The sequence below is a fragment of the Physella acuta genome, unplaced genomic scaffold, assembly GCF_028476545.2.
Source record: "Physella acuta isolate Inbredline_101_S28 unplaced genomic scaffold, ASM2847654v3 ptg000117l, whole genome shotgun sequence".
NCBI lineage: Eukaryota > Metazoa > Mollusca > Gastropoda > Physidae > Physella > Physella acuta.
In genome coordinates, this window is record NW_026731637.1 from 977,331 (window position 1) to 998,906 (window position 21,576).

Below are 21,576 nucleotides of genomic sequence, written 5' to 3' on the forward strand. Positions count from 1 at the left end.
AAATATAGGGGGGGAGGGGGCGCCAAATTGAAAGTTTGTCGCCGGGCGCCGGGAGGGATCGCTACGCCTCTCGGCAGCTCAGATAATTAATGGTAGTCGCGAGATTCTATAATGTTAGCTTCGAGGCGTCTGTTGTTTGTCAATTAAGCTTAATCAGAGCTGAATCAACAATGTGTGAACAGAAAATGTGAATCCCCCAGAACTTGACGCTACTAAAATCAAAAGCCCCCTCTTGTCTCATCACGTTAAAAATACTTATATTAAAATAAAAGAATTTAGAACTTCTTTGAGATTCTGGCTGGTCGAGTGGTAGAGCGCTCGACTGCTGTCACGAAAGTCCCGAGTCTGTAGGTACTCGATAGGTAGTATGATAAGTACCTGACAGTAGGAATACAAAGTGATTTTAAAGAACATTGATAAAATACATTGATTTAGTTACCAGTCCAGCTGGACGAAAACTGCTCTCATAGAAGTGTAGTACTTTACTTTCATCTACAATTTTATATACACCATTAAGTTGAATCATGCGCTAGAAAATAAAATAGTTATTTTATTTTTCATGAACGATAGTTTAAATGTCAAGGGAGACAACATTTTATTTTTTTAAATGATGTTAACATACATATTACCTCCCTTGATAAAATTTGAAAATATTTTTAATACTTTCTTTTTGCTTAACGTTAGCGTTGTCTCGTAAAAAATGTAAATAACATAGCTTTGTTTTCCCAGTCATTTATGTTTTGATTTGTTAAATATTTAATAAAATATTAAGCTCATGTAAAAGGTTCATTAATGTTTACTGCTTAATTAGTAAAGAGGCAAGTGAGATGTTTAACATTCGGTCGCCAGAGGGCCAGTTTTGTTTGGTTGGCCACTACTGTCCAGTCTTGCCAGTTAGCAGGACCATGCTTGGTTTATATAAAATTTCTCCGGCAAACTTTCATCAAAACTTAAAAATAATAATCTTATGTTAATGATGTACAATACAAAATCTTTACAGCCTTTTCCCTATAAGTAAGTAATTACATCAAACAATCAATCAAAGCATTGAAGTTAGTTGTGTTGCAGCAATTTATTCAAAGTTGAAGGGTCAAAACATTATGCAAGAACCGATGTATGTACACTTGGTTAACACAAAACATTCACAGGAACAAAAATAACAAAACAATTACAGCTATCTCTGTCAATCAGAAGTTCCAAGTACAAATTTTGTAATTAAAAGTATCACATTAATATAACTCAACCTTCAGCAGAATGGGAATTTAAAAACAAAAAGAATATTTTAGAATATACTTATATAATTACTACTTAAAAATTTTTAAAAACATCTTCCTCAAATGAAACACTAATATAAATATGTATTATCTTAAAACGTTTTTAAACTTGTATGTTAAATAAAAGATGTTACTTCAAAAATAATATTTTAAAAAAATTTATTTTTAAATGTTTTTAAAAATTTGTAAACAAACATCAGCTTCTAATAAAAACATTATTTATATTTTAGTTTTAAACTTCTACATTTAACAAATTCACACACAGCTTTAGGTACATCAGCTTATGTAAATTTAATGTGTAATTAAATTACTGCTTATTACTGCTTAGTTTCTGTTTAATCAAATAAAAACTACATAATGCAAAAATGTATTCTCTTTAAAACACCTACATTCCACAAAAATTTCAAACAGCTATAGAAACTTCAACTTATTTAATTATCATGTTAATAAATTATTTTTTATTTCAATAAAAACAAATTAATAACAAACAAAAACATATTTCAAACGTTTACAATTTATAAAGGCTCTGACTGACATACAATATATGTGAATGTTATATGTGAAAGAGAGGTAATGATGGACACATATTGGAACCTATCACAGCTCGGCCTACTAACAGATGAACATAACAAACAACCAACAGGTTATGGTGAAGACATTTAGAACTGACCAATAATATTTGCTTGACTAGCTCATTCTATGGGATCTAAACATTGTGTTGGTGATCTTTTAAAAACGCAGTTGAGGGGGGGGGGTATCAGTAAATGACGTCACATTCCTGGCGTTGGGAATAGGGCCGAAAATGACACACTTCTGTATTTAAAAAAATGTATTCCAATCTTAACTTTAGCAGTTGTTTTGCATTTATTAAATACTTTTTTTCAGTATTAAGTAACGATTAATGTTTTCGGAAATGGTAGCGATCAGAAATGGAAAAAGGGCTTAGATGCTAAGGGAACCAACTCAATAATTTTCTGCAAGATCTCCTTAGCTCGGTTATGTCCCTTCGCGAAAATAAATCAGGAATTATTGGGGGTGATCGGCTAAATTAATGGGGGAGTGGGGGGAGGGGATAAAAATGCGGCATAGTTTATGGACGGCCCTTTCTGGTTACTAGATGTGGAGGAGTTGTGGTTCCTAGCTGTGGATAACTAGAATGTAGGATTGTATACCTTTGTAAATGTTCAAATATTATGAAAATTTTAATTCATTTTAAATAAATATGATGTTCCATTTTAATTAATAAATTAAATTATCAAAAACGTTTTTAAATATGTAAATTTTGTATATGCTAAAAAAGTAATTCTCTATAATTTAAAATTAATTAAGTGATAATTTGTACAGATCTTTCTGACAAGGCCCCGCCTTATATTTTCATTTAGATTTCACAGCAGTAACAAAATGATGCTGTTTTTTATTTTTTTAGAAAAGACAAGTGTATTTTTAAAAACACAGCTGATAAAATTTGTCTTAGAAATAAAATGCTGTACATTGTCAAAAATTGTAAAAATAAAAACATCTATTATTACATTGTGCCAGACAAATACAACACAGGATCTGTGGGTACAAAGTCATATTGCTAAAATAATTCCCCAACAGTTCTTGTTTGAATTATGAACTATTGAGTAAATGTGACTACCTCTTACAACATCTGCATCACTATGACTTCATTAAATTCATTTTTTGCTAAATGACTTAAAATCTTGAAGTGACATAGAATAAACTTTGCATCTAATGAAAAAAATAATGAAACAACTTATTTATTATTAATGAAGCTGTGAGCAAATGTTTTTTTTTAAAAAGCTTTTGATTGTGTTATCTGTGTAAAATCAAGTCACATCTACTTAAAATGCTTAATGGAATAGAATTACAAAATTAAAGTGTGTAGATTGCTGTGGAGAAATGAATAGATTTGTTCTATTGCTTATAAAACACACTGAGAAAGACCAACTTCAATCACCAAGACATGCTCATAGCCCCAGTGAAAGAAATCCTGGAGTAGGTAAACAAGTGTGCTACAGTGTTAAAATAGTTCTACTGTAACTTGTGTAGCTGGGGTTAAAATAGTTCTACAGTAACTTGTGTAGCTGGGGTTAAAATAGTTCTACAGTAACTTGTGTAGCTGGGGTTAAAATAGTTCTACAGTAACTTTTTGTAGCTGGGGTTAAAATAGTTCTACTGTAATTTGTGTAGCTGGGGTTAAAATAGTTCTACAATAACTTGTGTAGCTGGGGTTAAAATAGTTGTACTGTGACTTGTGTAGCTGGGGTTAAAATAGTTCTACTGCAACTTGTGTAGCTGGGGTTAAAATAGTTGTACTGTAACTTGTGTAGCTGGGGTTAAAATAGTTCTACAGTAACTTGTGTAGCTGAGGTTAAAATAGTTCTACAGTAACTTGTGTAGCTGGGGTTAAAATAGTTCTACAGTAACTTGTGTAGCTGGGGTTAAAATAGTTCTACTGCAACTTGTGTAGCTGGGGTTAAAATAGTTCTACAGTAACTTGTGTAGCTGGGGTTAAAATAGTTCTACAGTAACTTTTTGTAGCTGGGGTTAAAATAGTTCTACTGTAATTTGTGTAGCTGGGGTTAAAATAGTTCTACAATAACTTGTGTAGCTGGGGTTAAAATAGTTGTACTGTGACTTGTGTAGCTGGGGTTAAAATAGTTCTACTGCAACTTGTGTAGCTGGGGTTAAAATAGTTGTACTGTAACTTGTGTAGCTGGGGTTAAAATAGTTCTACAGTAACTTGTGTAGCTGAGGTTAAAATAGTTCTACAGTAACTTGTGTAGCTGGGGTTAAAATAGTTCTACAGTAACTTGTGTAGCTGGGGTTAAAATAGTTCTACAGTAACTTGTGTAGCTGGGGTTAAAATAGTTGTACTGTGATTTGTGTAGCTGGGGTTAAAATAGTTCTACAGTAACTTGTGTAGCTGGGGTTAAAATAGTTCTACTGTGACTTGTGTAGCTGGGGTTAAAATAGTTCTACAGTAACTTAGGGGTTAAAATAGTTCTACTGTGGCTTATAAAGCTAACATCACACTTTACATAAAATCTTACAGCCTGTCCTTAAGTCTATTTCATCTTAAGATTAATTTCATCTCTCAAATAAAATCTGTTCTTCATTTTTAAAAGTTCTTTTTACACTTGATTTTATAAACATGTATTGCTTTAAACAAACCAATCAATTTTGATAACACTATTGCAAAAAAAAAATTTTTATAATTTGCATTGTCAATTGCTTGTACATTTTTTAATTGTGAGTATAAAAATAAAAGTTGCAGTAAAATTGCTAATGAACATATCACATCTATAGAATTTGAAATACTTATAAAATTCATGACAAACCCCCATCTTTTAAATATTTGTTATATTCAGAATAAAAATGGAAAACTTACGTTGAAAGAAGAACTATTTCTATGTGATAGATTTGTCACAAGTCCTTCAAAAATGACGTCTGACTACTTTATAGCTGTCTGACTACTTTATAGCAGATTTCTCCCTCCTTCCCACCATGCTGAAACATCACCTCTAGCAGTCAGAAACTCAAACTACTGTACACTAACAACACAATGTTCAACCCTTGCAGTTTAAAATTTTTTAGTGAACAAAAAAACCCACACATAAAATAAAATTCTATGTATTGCAGTACATGAAAAGTGTAAATCAAGTTTAAAAAATTGTAAAAACATGGAAGGATTCTAAAACAATTATTTTAAATAAACATGTATGTTAACATTGCTTTTTTAGTTTAAAAAATGTATTTTTGTAATAAAATTTAGTATTTTAGGCAAGAATGCAAAAAATCATTTATGAAATTGCTATATATAAAACAAGATGTATCCCTTCAAATAAGTATTTTATGAAATTATAATTCATTTAAAAAAAAAAAAAAAGCATTTATCTTTTATTTGAAAATACAATCCCATTTAATTCTGGAATAAAAACAAAACTTTTTCAGAGATTGTGTTCACCCACATGTAGGTGATGTAGAGTGTGGCAACAACATTATTTCCAGGGCAAACATAAATAGGGATCTCAGTAAATAAATCAACTACCTGTTGATTTTAAACATACCTAAATTAAATTTACCTGTGCTTGCTACTCCCCCAACCCCCCATCTACTTTGTCATTGCGATTACAGACTTACTTCAAACTTGACAAGCATAACACCACATAATTCACACGCACAACATAATTTAGATTTAGACACATGAAAGCTACACACATCATACTCTACATCACAATACACTTAATTTAATACTGTTTTCATGTTTTTATAACTTTTAAATGCTTAAAACTAGATCAAAGCGAGGCTCCAATTATCACACGTGATTAGAGAAATTAATTGGACCTTGTGTGCATCAAAAACAGACTGACAAGAAATATCCCTTTAGGATAACAGGTTAATTTTAACATCAGTGTGTGTGGTTATTTCTTCAAACATTTGGTCCAATGGTGATCAGATAAGTTAAATAAAAGGTGTTCAGTTTGTCAGTTGTGTGGCAATACTTGAAATATGAAAGACTACTTTTTAAATAATGATTTAGAGTAACTGCAGTAGAGTAGGCAGGAGGAATTTATCAAAGAGGGGGTAAAAATTTTCATGTGGATATTTATTAACAATCATGCTTGTGTTTTGTTTTTGTTTTTTTTTATTTTAAAACTAAAAGCGTTGAAAGCAGCACAAGTATGCCATTGCTAATTAATGTAATTTAAAATAAGAAAATTATTTTGGGGGTCGTTGAGTGGGGATGGTGGTTCCAACACCTGTTATCTACCCCTGCCTACTCCACTAAATGCTATCTAATCAACTAATTGGATATAAGCTTTAAATAGATTTGGAATGGAAATGAAGATATCTTAATTAATTTAACTAAGTTCATGGGCAATAATATTGTGAAAATCTTGTATACGATTTCTTACACATGTTTTTAAAATAAACGTGAATAATCTTATGCACATTATAATACAATAAAAAAAATTTTGTATTTTCATTATTATGAATATAATTCAACAATACTGTAAATTATTACGGTGTTCATGACACAAAAATAAACACATAAAAACTGTTTCAGTGTTTGGAAGAAATATAAATCTATCAACAGTGACTGACAAACATATCAATCAGATCAACAGTGACTGACAAACAAATCAATCAGATCAACAGTGATTGACAAACAAATAAATCAGATCAAAATAGATCAACAGTGACTGAGAATATCAACATGCGTTGAATTAAGATGGTTAAGCAAAGATCATGAGTGTCCAGCACATCAATTACAATCTTAACACTATCAACACATGAACTAATTAGCTGAGAATGTAACATCAGTCTGGTCCCTCCTCAACATCAGATAAATCAATAGCCAGAATTACAGCCAACAAAGTTTTATTTTTTTTAAATTAATTGTCCGCAGTAATGTAAGGCATCCATCAAAAAACTAATCAATTTTTCAGGATCAATATTCTAATTATTTCAGTTAAATCCAGCCTCAGAATTTTCAAATCTTTTTCTAATGGAAGAATGACAATAATAATTAAATTATATTTTCACAGCATAAATATTAACTGGGTCATATGTTATTTTAGATACTTTTAATAACAACATACTCTTTACTGGTGCTTAATTCAAACAGTACTGGATGAGATCTGTTTGTGAAACACTCAGGTATGTGATAGCCTTTCAAAAATGTGATATCCTACAAATTACGCGATATTGTTTTTAAAAATGTGAAATCCTTAAAAAATGGGATAACCTTAATAAATGTGATATCCTTCAAAACATGTGATATTCCTTCAAAATGTACAATATTGTTTAAGAAAATGTAAAATCCTTTAGAATGAATTTAAAACAATACGATGATTAAACATCATCAACTAGAACATCAGTGAGAAGAACATCATGATGTACGCTGTATGAGACGTAACAGGTAACTCAGCACTATCACATGCGCCAAAGTCTGTAGAATTTATGGAAGAAATCAGGTGTGCTCTCGCCCTGCGTGTGCTACCCCAGTGTGTACTCACACACACCAGGTATCATCATAACACACAACACGTCTTTGACTGGGGTCGGCCTCCGACCGACACGGCGTTGTTGGAAGGCGTGACACGCCTGTTTTTCCTCCTCTCCAGCACCGAGTTGGAACTAGATTCCTTCTTCTCTATGACGGGGTCCACCATGGTCTCCAGCATGCCAGAGTTTTTCTTCTGAATCCTGTGCAGCACAATCCTGTACGTCCCTGTGATGCTACTGCGAGAGTCCCTAATGCTGGCTTGCTTGAAGTGCTCCTCCTTTATCCCGAGGTTGTTCAGAATGAGCCTCGCCTCGCGCTCCTCTTCATTTATCACAGAAATATCCAAGCTCGGTGTCAGATTGTACGGCTCGAGTGGCCCAGGAAAATCTTGGCCCTCGAGCCAACCACTACGTTTGATTTCAGCTATCGTAAACCGGTCCTGGGGTATGTGTTTTAATATGCTGCGTATAAGAAAGACACATCTGTCTGAGACATACGAGGGAACACTGTAGCTACCTTCTAAGATACACTTCTTTAACTTGGCCACTGTTTCTGCCCTGAAGGGCATCAGGCCTGTCACCATGAAGTACAAGAGAATGCCTAGTGCCCATATGTCCACGTACACACCGTAGTAGTGCTCGTCTTTAAATAATTCCGGTGCAGCATAGGGCGGAGAGCCACAAAACGTGTTCAGCATTTCGCTGGTACGAGCCACCGTGCTGAAACCAAAGTCTCCGACTTTGATCCATCTGGAGTTTGCGTAAAAAACATTCTCGGCCTTCAGGTCTCGGTGGATGATGTTGTTGTCGTGCTGAAATATTGATACAACAGCCATTAGTATGATGGGCCGCAATGGTAGCACAGGGTTTAAATATTTCAAATCTTTAATGAACTCTAAAAATATGAAACAAAATTTAAATAATGGGTAAATCAGAAATATTTCTGTAACTGAAATTTTCAATGACATTTTAAAAGTTGACATTGCTAAGGGCATACCAGAGTTTTAAAAAATCAATACTGCATAGAAAAGCAAACTATTGAAAAGCTTATGGCTTATACTGTTATTAGTTAAAAAACTAAATGCTTTCAGCAGATTGTATAATGATTAGAAGTCACGGTATAGTGTAACTAATGCATCCATTATCACTAATTAATTTTTCAAGGCACAAAAATAATCAATAGCTACATATTTACAGGTGAGCTACCAGTAATTGCTTGTAAAAACATTCGGCCAAGCGTAACAAACAAAATGTTACCATGTAATGCTTAATGTAACAAACAAAATGTTACAATGTAGTGTTTAACATAACAAGGAAATTGTCACCATGTAGTGTTGACTTAACAATGTCACCATATAGTGTTTAACGTAACAAAAAAAATGTAGTGTTTAATGTAACAATATCACTATATAGTGTTTAAGGTAACAAACAAAATGTAGTGTTTAACATAATAAACAAAATGTTACCATGTAATGTTTAAAGTAACAATGCTGCCATGTCATGTTTAACGTAACAAACAAAATGTAGTGTTTAACGTAACAATGTTGCCATATAGTGTTTAACGTAACAAACAAAATGTAGTGTTTAGTGTAACAAACAAAAACATTACCATATGTTCTACAGCAGCCACCAGCTGAGCAAACAAACACTTGGCGTCCACCTCTGGCAGCCTGCCCTCGTTGGAGATCTTGGTGAAGAGCTCCCCTCCCCCCGCGTACTCCATGATGATGTGAAGTTTGGCCAGGGTCTCGACGACCTCGTACAGTCGGATGATGTTGGGGTGGTAGAGCCGCTCCATGGAAGTGATCTCACGAGACAGGAGCCGCTGGGTCTTCTGGTCCAGTTTGGTCTTGTCCAGGATTTTTATGGCCACTTTCTCTGTTGACATTGGGAAGGTTCTTGTAAGTTTTGTCAACATTGGGAAGGTCTTGTAAGTTTTGTCAACATTGGGAAGGTCTTTTAAGTTTTGTCAACATTGGGAAGGTCTTTTAAGTTTGATAATATTGGGAAGGTCTTTAAGTTTTGTCAACATTGGGAAGGTCTTTAAGTTTTGTCAACATTGGGAAGGTCTTTTAAGTTTTGTCAACATTGGGGAGGTCTTTAAGTTTTGTCAATATTGGGAAGGTCTTTTAAGTGATAATATTCGGAAGGTATTTAATGTATCGACATTGGGAAGGTCTTTAATTGTTAGTATTGGGAAGGTCTTTTAAGTTTTGTCAACATTGGGAAGGTCTTTAAGTTTGATAATATTGGAGAGGTTTTTAATTTATCATTATTGGGAAGGTCTTTTAATTTGTAAACATTAGGAAGGTCTTTAAACTTTTGAACATTGGAAAGGTCTTTGAGTTTGTCACCATTTGGAAGGTCTTTAATATTCTTGTGAAGGTCTTTTAGTTTGTCAACATTGGGAAGGGCTTTAAGTTAAATTTGTTAACTTGTTAAAGCTATTAGTCTGTCAACATTGTACGGCCTTTGAGGTTGTCAAAATTGGGAAGGTCTTTAGTTGTTAGTATTGGGAGGGTTTTTTAATTTGTAAACATTAGGAAGGTCTTTAAAATTTTCAATATTTGAAGGTCTTTCAATTTGTCAACATTTGGGAGGTCTTTAATATTTTTGAGAAGGTCTTTTAGTTTTTCAACATTGAGAAAGTGTTAAAGTTTGTTAATATTAGGAAGGTCTTTAAGTTAAATTTGTTAACATGTTAAAGTAATTAATTTTGTCAACTTCATACCGCCTTTGAGGTTGTTAACATTGGGAGGGTATTAATGTTTGTTTACTTATTTTCAACAAACCATAATGCTTGGTAAACACCACAAACTACACCCCTGCCTACCAGGTTCAATCTAACCAACTCCCCCCCCCCCCCTCCACCCACCACCACCACATGGGTGAATGGATAATTTAATTATTCAAAAACCCAGCTCAATTAGGCGTAAATTGTGCCAGCGTACCTGCCTGTAGTCCATAAAATATCAATATGATAACATCTTTATGGCTGGAGTGGGTTATTTATGGCACACCATTATGGTCAATTACAGCTTTGCTTTTAATTCAGCCTTTACTATTTATGGCACACCACTCGGTCAAATTACATGTTCGCTTAAATGCACAGCCATAACACAATTATCCTCACGTAATAATATGAAGATAATAATGTTAGAATTGTATGCCATATCAGTATTATCAGTCAAGCACACTACAACATACCAATCTTAAAGAAGATAACTAAATCAGAGACATGGTCCAACACCGTACCATAAAGTCGTCCATCCTTCCTTCTCCCCCCCCCCCTACGTCATTTCTATCCCCTACCCTGCCTCCTCCTGTTTATGCAAACAAAAATGTTATTTTTATTTGATTTCCAAAAACAATTTTATAAATTATCTTTAAGAAAGTGAAAGGTTTAATATTGTTTATTTTGATTAAAGACTTCATAACGTGTTTTTTTTAGAAAAGTAACAAAAGAGCCATTATGAAATTAAATTTGAGCAACATTAACATAGGATAAATATATAAAAACCATCCCTCTTGAACAGGAAGTCTTTAATCCCTGATTTTTGTGTTAGCAGTTGTCTTCTTGTCTCATGGATTCACAGGCAGATTTAAGGGGGGGGGGTGGAAAGGGGAGGAGGCAGGTGCCAAAGTGGTCTTTCACTGCTAAAAGCTAAATCAAGTCTTTGCTATTTATAGTCACAATCACCCCAGAATATTTTTCAGCCAATAGAAATGCAGAAGCTGTGTGGTGTACATGTTCCCTGTGTGGTGTGCTTGTCAGCTGTGTGTACATGTTCCTTATAAGGTGTACATATTATCTGTGTGGTGTACAGTTCCTTGTGTGGTGTACATGTTCCTGTGTGGTGTACAGTTCCCTGTGTGGTGTACATGTTCCTTAAAAGGTGTACATATTACCTGTGTGGTGTACAGTTCCTTGTCTGGTGTACATGTTCCTGTGTGGTGTACAGTTCCCTGTGTGGTGTACATGTTCCTTAAAAGGTGTACATATTATCTGTGTGGTGTACAGTTCCTTGTCTGGTGTACATGTTCCTGTGTGGTGTACAGTTCCCTGTGTGGTGTACAGTTCCCTGTGTGGTGTACAGTTCCCTGTGTGGTGTACAGTTCCCTGTGTGTTGTACATGTTCCTGTGTGGTGTACAGTTCCCTGTGTAGTGTTGATGTTCCTGTGTGGTGTACAGTTCCCTGTGTAGTGTACATGTTCATGTGTGGTGTACAGTTCCCTGTGTGGTGTACAGTTCCCTGTGTGGTGTACAGTTCCCTGTGTGGTGTACATGTTCCTGTGTGGTGTACAAGCTCCCTGTGTGGTGTACAGTTTGGTGTGTGGTGTACAAGTTCCTGTGTGGTGTACATGTTCCTGTGTGGTGTACATGTTCCCTGTGTGGTGTACATGTTCCTTAAAAGGTGTACATATTATCTGTGTGGTGTACAGTTCCTTGTGTGGTGTACATGTTCCTGTGTGGTGTACATGTTCCTGTGTGGTGTACAGTTCCTTGTGTGGTGTACATGTTCCTGTGTGGTGTACATGTTCCTGTGTGGTGTACATGTTCCCTGTGTGGTGTACATGTTCCTTAAAAGGTGTACATATTATCTGTGTGGTGTACAGTTCATTGTGTGGTGTACATGTTCCTGTGTGGTGTACAGTTCCCTGTGTGGTGTACATGTCCCCTGTGTGGTGTACATGTTCCCTGTGTGGTGTACATGTTCCTTAAAAGGTGTACATATTATCTGTGTGGTGTACAGTTCATTGTGTGGTGTACAGTTCATTGTGTGGTGTACATGTTCCTGTGTGGTGTACAGTTCCCTGTGTGGTGTACATGTTCCTGTGTGGTGTACAGTTCCCTGTGTGGTGTACAGTTCCCTGTGTGGTGTACAGTTCCCTGTGTAGTGTACATGTTCCTGTGTGGTGTACAGTTCCCTGTGTGGTGTACAGTTCCCTGTGTGGTGTACAGTTCCCTGTGTGGTGTACATGTTCCCTGTGTGGTGTACAGTTCCCTGTGTGGTGTACATGTTTCTGTGTGGTGTACAGTTCGGTGTATGGTGTACAGTTCGGTGTGTGGTGTACAAGTTCCTGTGTGGTGTACATGTTCTTGTGTGGTGTACATGTCCCCTGTGTGGTGTACATGTTCCTGTGTGGTGTACATGTTCATGTGTAGTGTACATGTTCTTGTGTGGTGTACATGTCCCCTGTGTGGTGTACATGTTCCTGTTTGGTGTACATGTTCCTGTGTGGTGTACATGTTCCTGTGTGGTGTACATGTTCCTGTGTGGTGTACATGTTCATGTGTGGTGTACATGTTCCTGTGTGGTGTACAAGCTCCCTGTTTGGTGTACAGTTCGGTGTGTGGTGTACATGTTCCTTAAAAGGTGTACATATTATCTGTGTGGTGTATAGTTCCCTGTGTGGTTTACATGTTCCCTGGATAGTGTACAAGTTCTCTGTGTGGTGTACATGTTCCCTATAAGTGTATATGTCCCTGTATTTACAAGTTCCTGATGGGTGGTGTACAAGTTCCCTGGGTTGTGTACAAATTCCATTGAGGTGTACGAATTCCAAGACTGTAAAACACAACAGCTGTTTTATTTGTATTCACACCCACCAAGCTATTTTTAGACAACTATCAACAGAAGATCTCTTCTCTCAAGAAAAAAACCCAATAGCCCTACGTTAGAACTCTTCAGCAAAAGAAAAACTGAAAAGACACGTGACTGTGTGACATGCGTCGTACATGACGACCGACCCAACACTCAATGGATCAATTCGAGATCTTTACAAACCTGTGTTACAACAGACTTGTAAATGCTTTATAAGAACATGTTATAAAATTAACATATTCTTAAGGTGTTTGAGGAACTGGAAATCGGAATAGAGTCAAGTACTACTTCCGGATATCGGAAAACGCTTAAATGTTGATATAAATTTGAGAGTACAAGTTAATGTAGTTACTAAACTAGTCAGTCATTTCTAGCTATGTCCATTAGGTGTGGTCACTGTAGTATCTGATGTTAAACTTGCTTCATTCAATATGCCCAGGTGGGTCTACCACCAACTCCCGACACTTAAGGCGAAGGTCCAATCTTGCATTTGTCGCATTCTGGCAAGTATCTTTCGGGGGGAAAAGTCCGGCTCCCGTCCCAGCGTGACTACCATCGTAGTCCATACCTTACCAAAATTACACCTTGGCCAACGGTAACACCATACAATTTCTCACGTCAGTAGCGTAGCCAAAATCGTCTCATTGGGGGGGGGGGGGCTCAAATTTTTACCCGGGGACAAACTTTCGATTTGCACCCCCCCCCCCCTCAAACTTTCGATTTGCACCCCCACCCCCTCAAACTTTCGATTTGCAACCCCCTGTATCGCCCATTTCAATTCGTTTCCCCTTGATCAGCTGTAGGCCCCTAATTGTTGTCCAGTACATTGTTTTTCCAGTAATACTGTACGGACCCCCTAGGCTAAAGAACTAAACGTACAACAGCTTGTGAACCGCTGCAGTAGATTATTACTTCCCTTCCCTATAGGAGAGCTACACGGACATACTGCGTCAGCTTTGGAGAAAAGCTGAAAACTCAAACAAAAAAGAAGTGGCTGTAAATTAACAATTTCTTTCAGCCCCCTGCACCCCCCCCCCCCCCCCCCACCTTCCTCTTAGAAAAACGTTTGAATGAAACTGTTAAAGAACTCACAAAGATGACTATAAATTAACAGTTTCTTTCAGGGTCTTAGGTGCTTTGACCACAGGTGATTTGACCATAGGGGCTTTGACCATAGGTGGTCTGACCACAGCTTTGACAATAGGGGGTTTGACCATAGGGACTTTGTCCACAGCGAGGCTTTGACCATAGGGGGTTTGATCACAGATGGGCTTTGACCACAGATGGGCTTTGACCATAGGGGTTTTGACCAAAGCGGGGCTTTGAACACAGCACCCCCCCCCCCCCCTAGAAAAACATTTGAATGAAACTGTTAAAGAACTCACAAAGATGGATGTATATTCAGTTTCTTCCAGCCCCCCCCCCCCCCGTAAGAAAAATGTTTGAATGAAACACTGTTAAAGAACTCGCAAAGATGGCCGTAAATTAAAGAAATGACGGTTGTAAACACCACTAGAAGGTGCAAGATGAATGGGACCACAACAACACCGATAGCATCAAACGGAGCGAGGGGGTCTAGACGATAGAATGAGCAATCGATAGAATTTCTACTTTTAAAATAAACCACTAATGCCATCAAATCAAAGGCTAAACGCTAAAGTACAATGTGTTTACCGCCTGCTGTTTGTGTGTGTGTGTGTGTGTGTGGTACTGACTGATGCAGAGGTGCAGGTACACTCATTGATTGTTGCCAGAGGTGGTCTCTCAGCTATGTCACCCCCCCCCCCCCCCATATTCATATAAACACACACACATACATAATATATATATATATATATATATATATATATATATATATATATATATATATATATATATATATATATATATATATATATATATATATATATATATATATATATATATACATATATATATTTATATATATACGGAGCAGGACATTACCCCCCCCCCCCCCCCCGTCAATACCCCCACCTCCCTAGTTAGGGTTAAGGTTAAGACACTTTTCGCGTTACATTTTGCGTATAACTTTCTGTCATCTTTTATGTCACTGTTGTTTGACTAATTTTTGTCAGATATTTATCTTCATGTTTATGCAGCTAGTTTTCGCATGAGTCTTATTGCGTCTTTTGTATGTTCTACTTCGTGTGCCTTCACCGTAGTCTTACTACTTTACCAACCCCAGCATAACCACCAAACTCTGTATCACAATTTTAACTCCCTGAGGCTGTCCAAACAAACTAGCGGAGGGAGGAATGATGAGCTATTCTAACTACTGAGTAACCTCCCCATCAATGAAATAAAATCTGAATACCCCAATAAGCCTAGAGGGTATGGTAGTATGGACGGTAGATCCAGGAGAAACTTCATTGAGGAGTTAAATTAATTATAAATAGATGGTTATACTTTTCGTTGCTTCTCGCTTGAACTAAGTAGTAGGTTAATAGGTACAGGTCGGTATTGGGATACTTGAGACTGGGTTATTTGGTGTTGGTTTACTTAGTACTGGGTTACTTGAGACTGGGTTATTTGGTGTTGGTTTACTTAGTACTGGGTTACTTAAGACTGGGTTACTTGGTGTTGGTTTACTTAGTACTGGGTTACTTGAGACTGGGTTACTTGGTGTTGGTTTACTCAGTACTGGGTTACTTGAGACTGGGTTACTTGGTGAAGGGTTACTTTGTGTAGGGTTACTTTGTGAAGGGTTACTAGGTACTGGGTTACTTGGTACTGGGTTATCGGATATTGGGTTACTATGTGCTAGGTTACTTGATGCTGAGTTACTTAGTACTGGTTACTTGATGCTGAGTTACTTGGTACTGGGTTACTTAAAGCTGAGTTACTTGGTACTGGGTTACTTAAAGCTGAGTTAATTGTTCCTGGGTTACTTGATGCTGAGTTACTTGGTACTGGGTTACTTAAAGCTGAGTTAATTGTTCCTGGGTTACTTGATGCTGAGTTACTTGGTACTGGGTTACTTAAAGCTGAGTTACTTGGTACTGGGTTACTTAAAGCTGAGTTAATTGTTCCTGGGTTACTTGATGCTGAGTTACTTGGTACTGGGTTACTTAAAGCTGAGTTAATTGTTCCTGGGTTACTTGATGCTGAGTTACTTGGTACAAGGTTACTTGGTACAAGGTTACTTGATGCTGAGTTACTTAGTATTGAGTTACTTGATGCTAGTTTCTCCTTCAGTTTCAGATCATCCCCGTAAAGTGTGTGTCAATACATGAAACAAAGTAAACACAGCCTCACGCCCTGCTCTATGTAACCTTAGGTCTGATTGGACGAGGCTTACAGTTCTTTCACACGCGGAATCTGATTGGACGAGGTGTAAGTCTAAGGTTCTTTTACACAATTACAGAATGGATTTTTTATTTAAGTAAATGTTTCCTAAATACAGAGCAAGTCTTAGAAATGAAACGTGTAGGACTTAAGTATACACAATGTGTAGGACTTAAGTATACACAACTTCTTGTACAGTGATGAGGCGGGTCTGGCAATAGTTTGCTACAGGCGGACGACTGTTGACATAGGGGATAGAAAGATGGAGAAGGGTGAGAGTGGGGGGGGGGGGGAGAGAGAAAAAAAACATTTAAATCACAAAATATTTTATTCAAAAATTAAGTGCTTAAATTTGTTTTAAAAAGGATTTTAAAGTACTTTATTACCGAATCTCGAGGTGTGTGGGGGAGGGGGAGGGGGTAGGTAATAGCTGTTGGAGCTACATTTGGTTTGCTCATTTGATTTGTTCTTTTTTTGTAGATTTAATTTATCCACGAGAGTTAGAGTAGTCAACAAATATGTATCAAAAACAATAGTTAACCAACCCTTAGATAAATCAAATGTTACCTGATATACATTCATAGGTTAAGCTACATTATATCGTACAGACACCTTTAGGATGTAAGAGGTAATCGTGGAAAGAACATAGAACAAAACTTTAGCAAGCCTAGAACAGATATATCTCTCTCAGACAACCCTAGATTACACAAACACCGTAGCAATACACCATTAAAAAAATCTAACATTACACTAAGAAGACCAGAAAACAAACCTAAGCCAACCCTTGCCCATGTATGTTAATGACCAGCAACCACTAAGCCAACCTCAGCCTACAGATACACAAGATGAACAACCACTAGAACAGACTCTAGTACAACCCGAAAACCAACCCCAGCCTTCATATGTACACATCCAACAACCCCTAATACAACCCCCCTAAACCAACCCTATCATACAGATGAACACAACCAGCGCCATATATGACAACCACTCGTACAACCCTATAACAACCCGAAGGCCATCCCCAGCCCACAAATACACAACCAAGAAATACTAGGCCTGGACAACCCCTAGTACAACCCGTAGCCAACCACAGCCTGCAGATGTACACAACCAACATCCCATTTGACAACCACTCGTAAAACCCCTGTACAACTCGTAGGCCTACACAACCCACAGATAAACATTACCAACTGCCAATAGGCTTGGACAACCCCTAGTACAACCCATAGCCAACCCCAGCCTACAGATGTACATAACCAACAACCCTTACGACAACCACTCTTACAACCCTTGTACAACCCGTAAGCCAACCCCAGCCTACAGATGTACACAGCTAACACCCCACGTGACACCCACTTGTACAACCCTGGTGCAACCCGTAAATCACCCCCAGCCAACACCCCATGTGACAACCACTCGTACAACCCTACTACAACCCGTAAGCCAACCCCAGCCTACCGATGTACACAACCAACACCCCCATGTGACAACCACTCACACAACCCTAGCACAACCCGTAAGCCAACCCAAGCCTACAGATGTACACACCCCATACGACAACCCCTAGTACAACCCATAAGCCACCCCCCAGCCACCAGACCCAAGTACCCACCTTTGGTCAGCGCGTGGATGCCCATCTTGACCTGACTAAAGTTGCCTGAGCCGATCTCCCCGCGGATCCTATAGAAGCCAATCCTCCTGCCTAGTGTGATCTCCTTGATGACCCGCTGGTCGTTGGACAAGTCCTGGGACAGGCGCTCGTAGGGCGTCAGCCGGGGGTGCTGGGGGGCGTCGTCCCCGGCATTGGGGTCGGTGCTGCTGCGGTGCAGCCGGTTGAGCTGAACCGGCGCCCCGTTGTTGACGTCCGTGTAGCTGGTGGTGCCGCGGGGCGCGTTGTTGCTGTGCTGCGTGATGACCTCGCTGCTGCTGCTGCTGTGGCGGTTGTTGTGCCGGTGGTGCTGGCGTGGCTCGTGCTCATCCTCCTCCTCAAGCGTCTCCTTCATCGTCACGGAGGGGACCTCACGGAGGGGGCCTCACGGAGGGGGGCCTCACGGAGGGGCGGGGGAGCGCGAGGCAAGGACGAAACAACACAAGAAACTCCAGGGGAGCTCCTCACATGCTTGTGTCACGTTTACTCGCAGCTACGTGACATTGTCACATGATCACGTGGCGGCATCACGGTAAAACGTGACAAGACATTTGTGTAGGGTAGCATTGGTCACGTCTGTTGTTGAGCATGCTGTGAAATAAACACAATACTATCATTATCACAATGTTTTATTTATGTATATATAGGCTGACTATATATTTATATATATATATATATATATATATATATATATATATATATATATATATATATATATATATATATATATATAGTATATATATAGTATATATATATATATATATATATATATATATATATATATATATATATATATATATATATATATATATATATATATATATATATAAACCTGCAAAACGCTTAATCGCTTAAATTATGTGCCAATGTATTCATTCACATAAGTTAGAACCAGGTGTATTGGACAAATTACGCTTGAACAGCAAATACTTGAATAACATTTAAATTATAACCTTTAAGTATATTGATTATAGGAAACAGACTGTTAGCCTGTATTAAAACCTTGCACCCGAGTTTGCTAGAACCTAGAGGGCGCTAGACGTGGAGGAACCTATTCCGTGTTCCCAAACAACAATTGCCTCAAGCAGCGACACACAGAGTCCAACTGGGTTGTCACCCTTAGATTGAAGAGGTGGGGAAACGGGGACTGTCATTATTTTACACATATGACAGTAAGCTCATTCAGGACATAGGGACATATACAACCCCCACCCCCGTCTCTTCCACATTCTACAGCGTCCATCAACTATGTTATTAAATCATTAAAAAATAACAAAAGATGTGATTCAAGAAAGGATGCGATAATTATGTCGAGGCTTGTTGAACTACACGAGAGATAAATAAATGTATAGTTTGGGTATCTTTATTGTCTGGTGTATATGTGGATCATATGGGCATGGGAGGTCTAGAATGTACATATAAACCAGCGTGTACACAAATGTACACATCCATATGTACCAGCTTGTACACGTGTTAGCACGACCTAGCATCTACATAAAAGTACACACCCCAACAAGCATGTATACGAATATACACCCACCATAGACGTACAGATAAGCAAGAGTACAACACGACGCCACAAATTAGAGATATAAATGATTGATGCGTCATTAATTGGCAACAGTCGGATGTGTCCTGTAGGCGAGGTCAGTCAGGCGTGTCGGGAACAGAGTCGCTGCAATCTCATGTTGGTAGTGAGTGGAACTTTGATGGTGGCACAGTGGTGGTGGGTGGATGGTGGGTGGGTGGTGGGTGGTGGATGGGTGGTGTTTGGTGGGTGGTTGGTGGATGGTGGATGGTTGTTGATGGTTGGTGGTTGGGTGGTGACTGGTGGGTGGTGGGTGGTGTTTGGTGGGTGGTTGGTGGATGGTGGATGGTTGTTGATGGTTGGTGGTTGGGTGGTGACTGGTGGGTGGTGTTTGGTGGGTGGGGTGGATGGTGGATGGTTGTTGATGGTTGGTGGTTGGGTGGTGACTGGTGGGTGGTGTTTGGTGGGTGGTTGGTGGATGGTGGATGGTTGTTGATGGTTGGTGGTTGGGTGGTGACTGGTGGGTGGTGTTTGGTGGGTGGTTGGTGGATGGTGGATGGTTGTTGATGGTTGGTGGTTGGGTGGTGACTGGTGGGTGGTGGGTGGTGTTTGGTGGGTGGTTGGTGGATGGTGGATGGTTGTTGATGGTTGGTGGTTGGGTGGTGACTGGTGGGTGGTAAATGGTGGGTGGTGATTGGTGGATGGCCTGTGGGTGGGAGGGTGATGAGAGGGTGATGGATGGCTGGTGAGGGCTGGGTGTCCTGCTGTTTAACGGGGCAGGTAAGGTGTTCTAAGTGGCGTCAGTGGCTGTCTTGGTGTAATGCAATACGTCATTAGATGACCATGTGTGTGCGTATGTGGGAGTGCGTGGGTGAGTATATGTGTGTGTACGTGCGCGCTTGAATGAGGGGCAGTGTGTGTGCCTGTGAGTGTAGGATGAGTGTAAAAGTGTGTGAGTGCATGTGTGTATGTGTGTACTTGCGCGCAAGTGTAAGAGAAAGTGCAAGTATGTGTGTGAGCGAGTGCGTGTGTGTGTGTGTCTGTGTGTGTCTGTGTGTGTGTGTGTATCGATGCAAACTGAACTTCTGAGCTAGTGGTTCTTAACCATTTTTGAAGGTACCGAACCCCACCAGTTCAATAGTTCTATCGTCCACACCGACGAACCACGAACGTGAATCATATGACTAGGGTGTGTGTCTTGAACTCCGCCGAACCCCCTAAGACTGACTTACCGAACCCCTAGGGTTCATTCGAACCCAGGTTAAGAACCAATGCACTAAGCGAACTCCGCGGAATTTGTTTTTTTTTCTACTTCTCTCACAATATTTCCAGAAACACCAAAACCAAATCAAAACCAACTAATGGAACTGAGGGGAGGGGGGGGGAAATCATGTCCGCTAATCACGTGACTTGCCAGATAATTACAGCCGTCACGCACGGGAAGCAACTGGTGTGATACAACGTCGAGGCAGGGTGCAGTCGCCTGTTGCCACGGAGATGAGTCAAACAATCCGACGGTGTGAGAACACGGTGTGAGAGCAGAATAGTGGACGTGTGGGGTAGCCGGGTTTAATATTTGAAGGCCAGTGGTTGGGTAGCCGGGTTTAATATTTGACCAGTGGTTCTAAAAATGTGGGGTAGTCGGGTTAAATATCTGACGACCAGTGGTTGGGTAGCCGGGTTTAATATTTGACCAGTGGTTCTAAAAATGGGTAGTCTGTTGGGTAGCCATGGTCTCAAAAGTTAACCACAGACCACTTGGTCTCACCTACACCAACATTCCAAAAACCACAAAAGCAACCAGTTCTAACCACATGTAAGTGCTAAAAGCTGCACCACCACATGTAAGTGCTACAGGCCGCACCACCACATGTAAGTGCTACAGGCTGCACCACCACATGTAAGTGCTACAGGCTGCACCACCATATGTAAGTGCTACACGATCCACCACCACATGTAAGTGCTACAGGCTGCACCACCATATGTAAGTGCTACACGATACACCACCACATGTAAGTGCTACAGGCTGCACCACCATATGTAAGTGCTACACGATCCACCACCACATGTAAGTGCTACACGATACACCACCACATGTAAGTGCTACACGATACACCACCACATGTAAGTGCTACACGATGCACCACCACATGCAAGTGCTACAGGCCGCACCACCACATGTAAGTGCTACAGGCT

At 39.0% G+C, this 21,576-nt stretch overlaps 1 protein-coding gene across 1 annotated transcript in view; it reads right to left on the reverse strand.

Moving 5' to 3' along the window:
- Positions 1–6,332: 6,332 nt before the first annotated feature.
- Positions 6,333–21,576, reverse strand: part of LOC131934789 (serine/threonine-protein kinase NIM1-like) — a 34,331-nt gene continuing 19,087 nt past the window's right edge. Inside the window, exons 2-4 of the mRNA XM_059290921.1 lie at positions 17,817–18,443; positions 8,899–9,167; positions 6,333–8,101 (exon numbers count right to left, since the gene is read on the reverse strand). Of these exons, the coding sequence (XP_059146904.1) occupies positions 7,316–8,101; positions 8,899–9,167; positions 17,817–18,207 (1,446 nt within the window). The 5' untranslated portion in view covers positions 18,208–18,443 and the 3' untranslated portion in view covers positions 6,333–7,315. The remainder of the gene's footprint in view (positions 8,102–8,898; positions 9,168–17,816; positions 18,444–21,576) is intronic.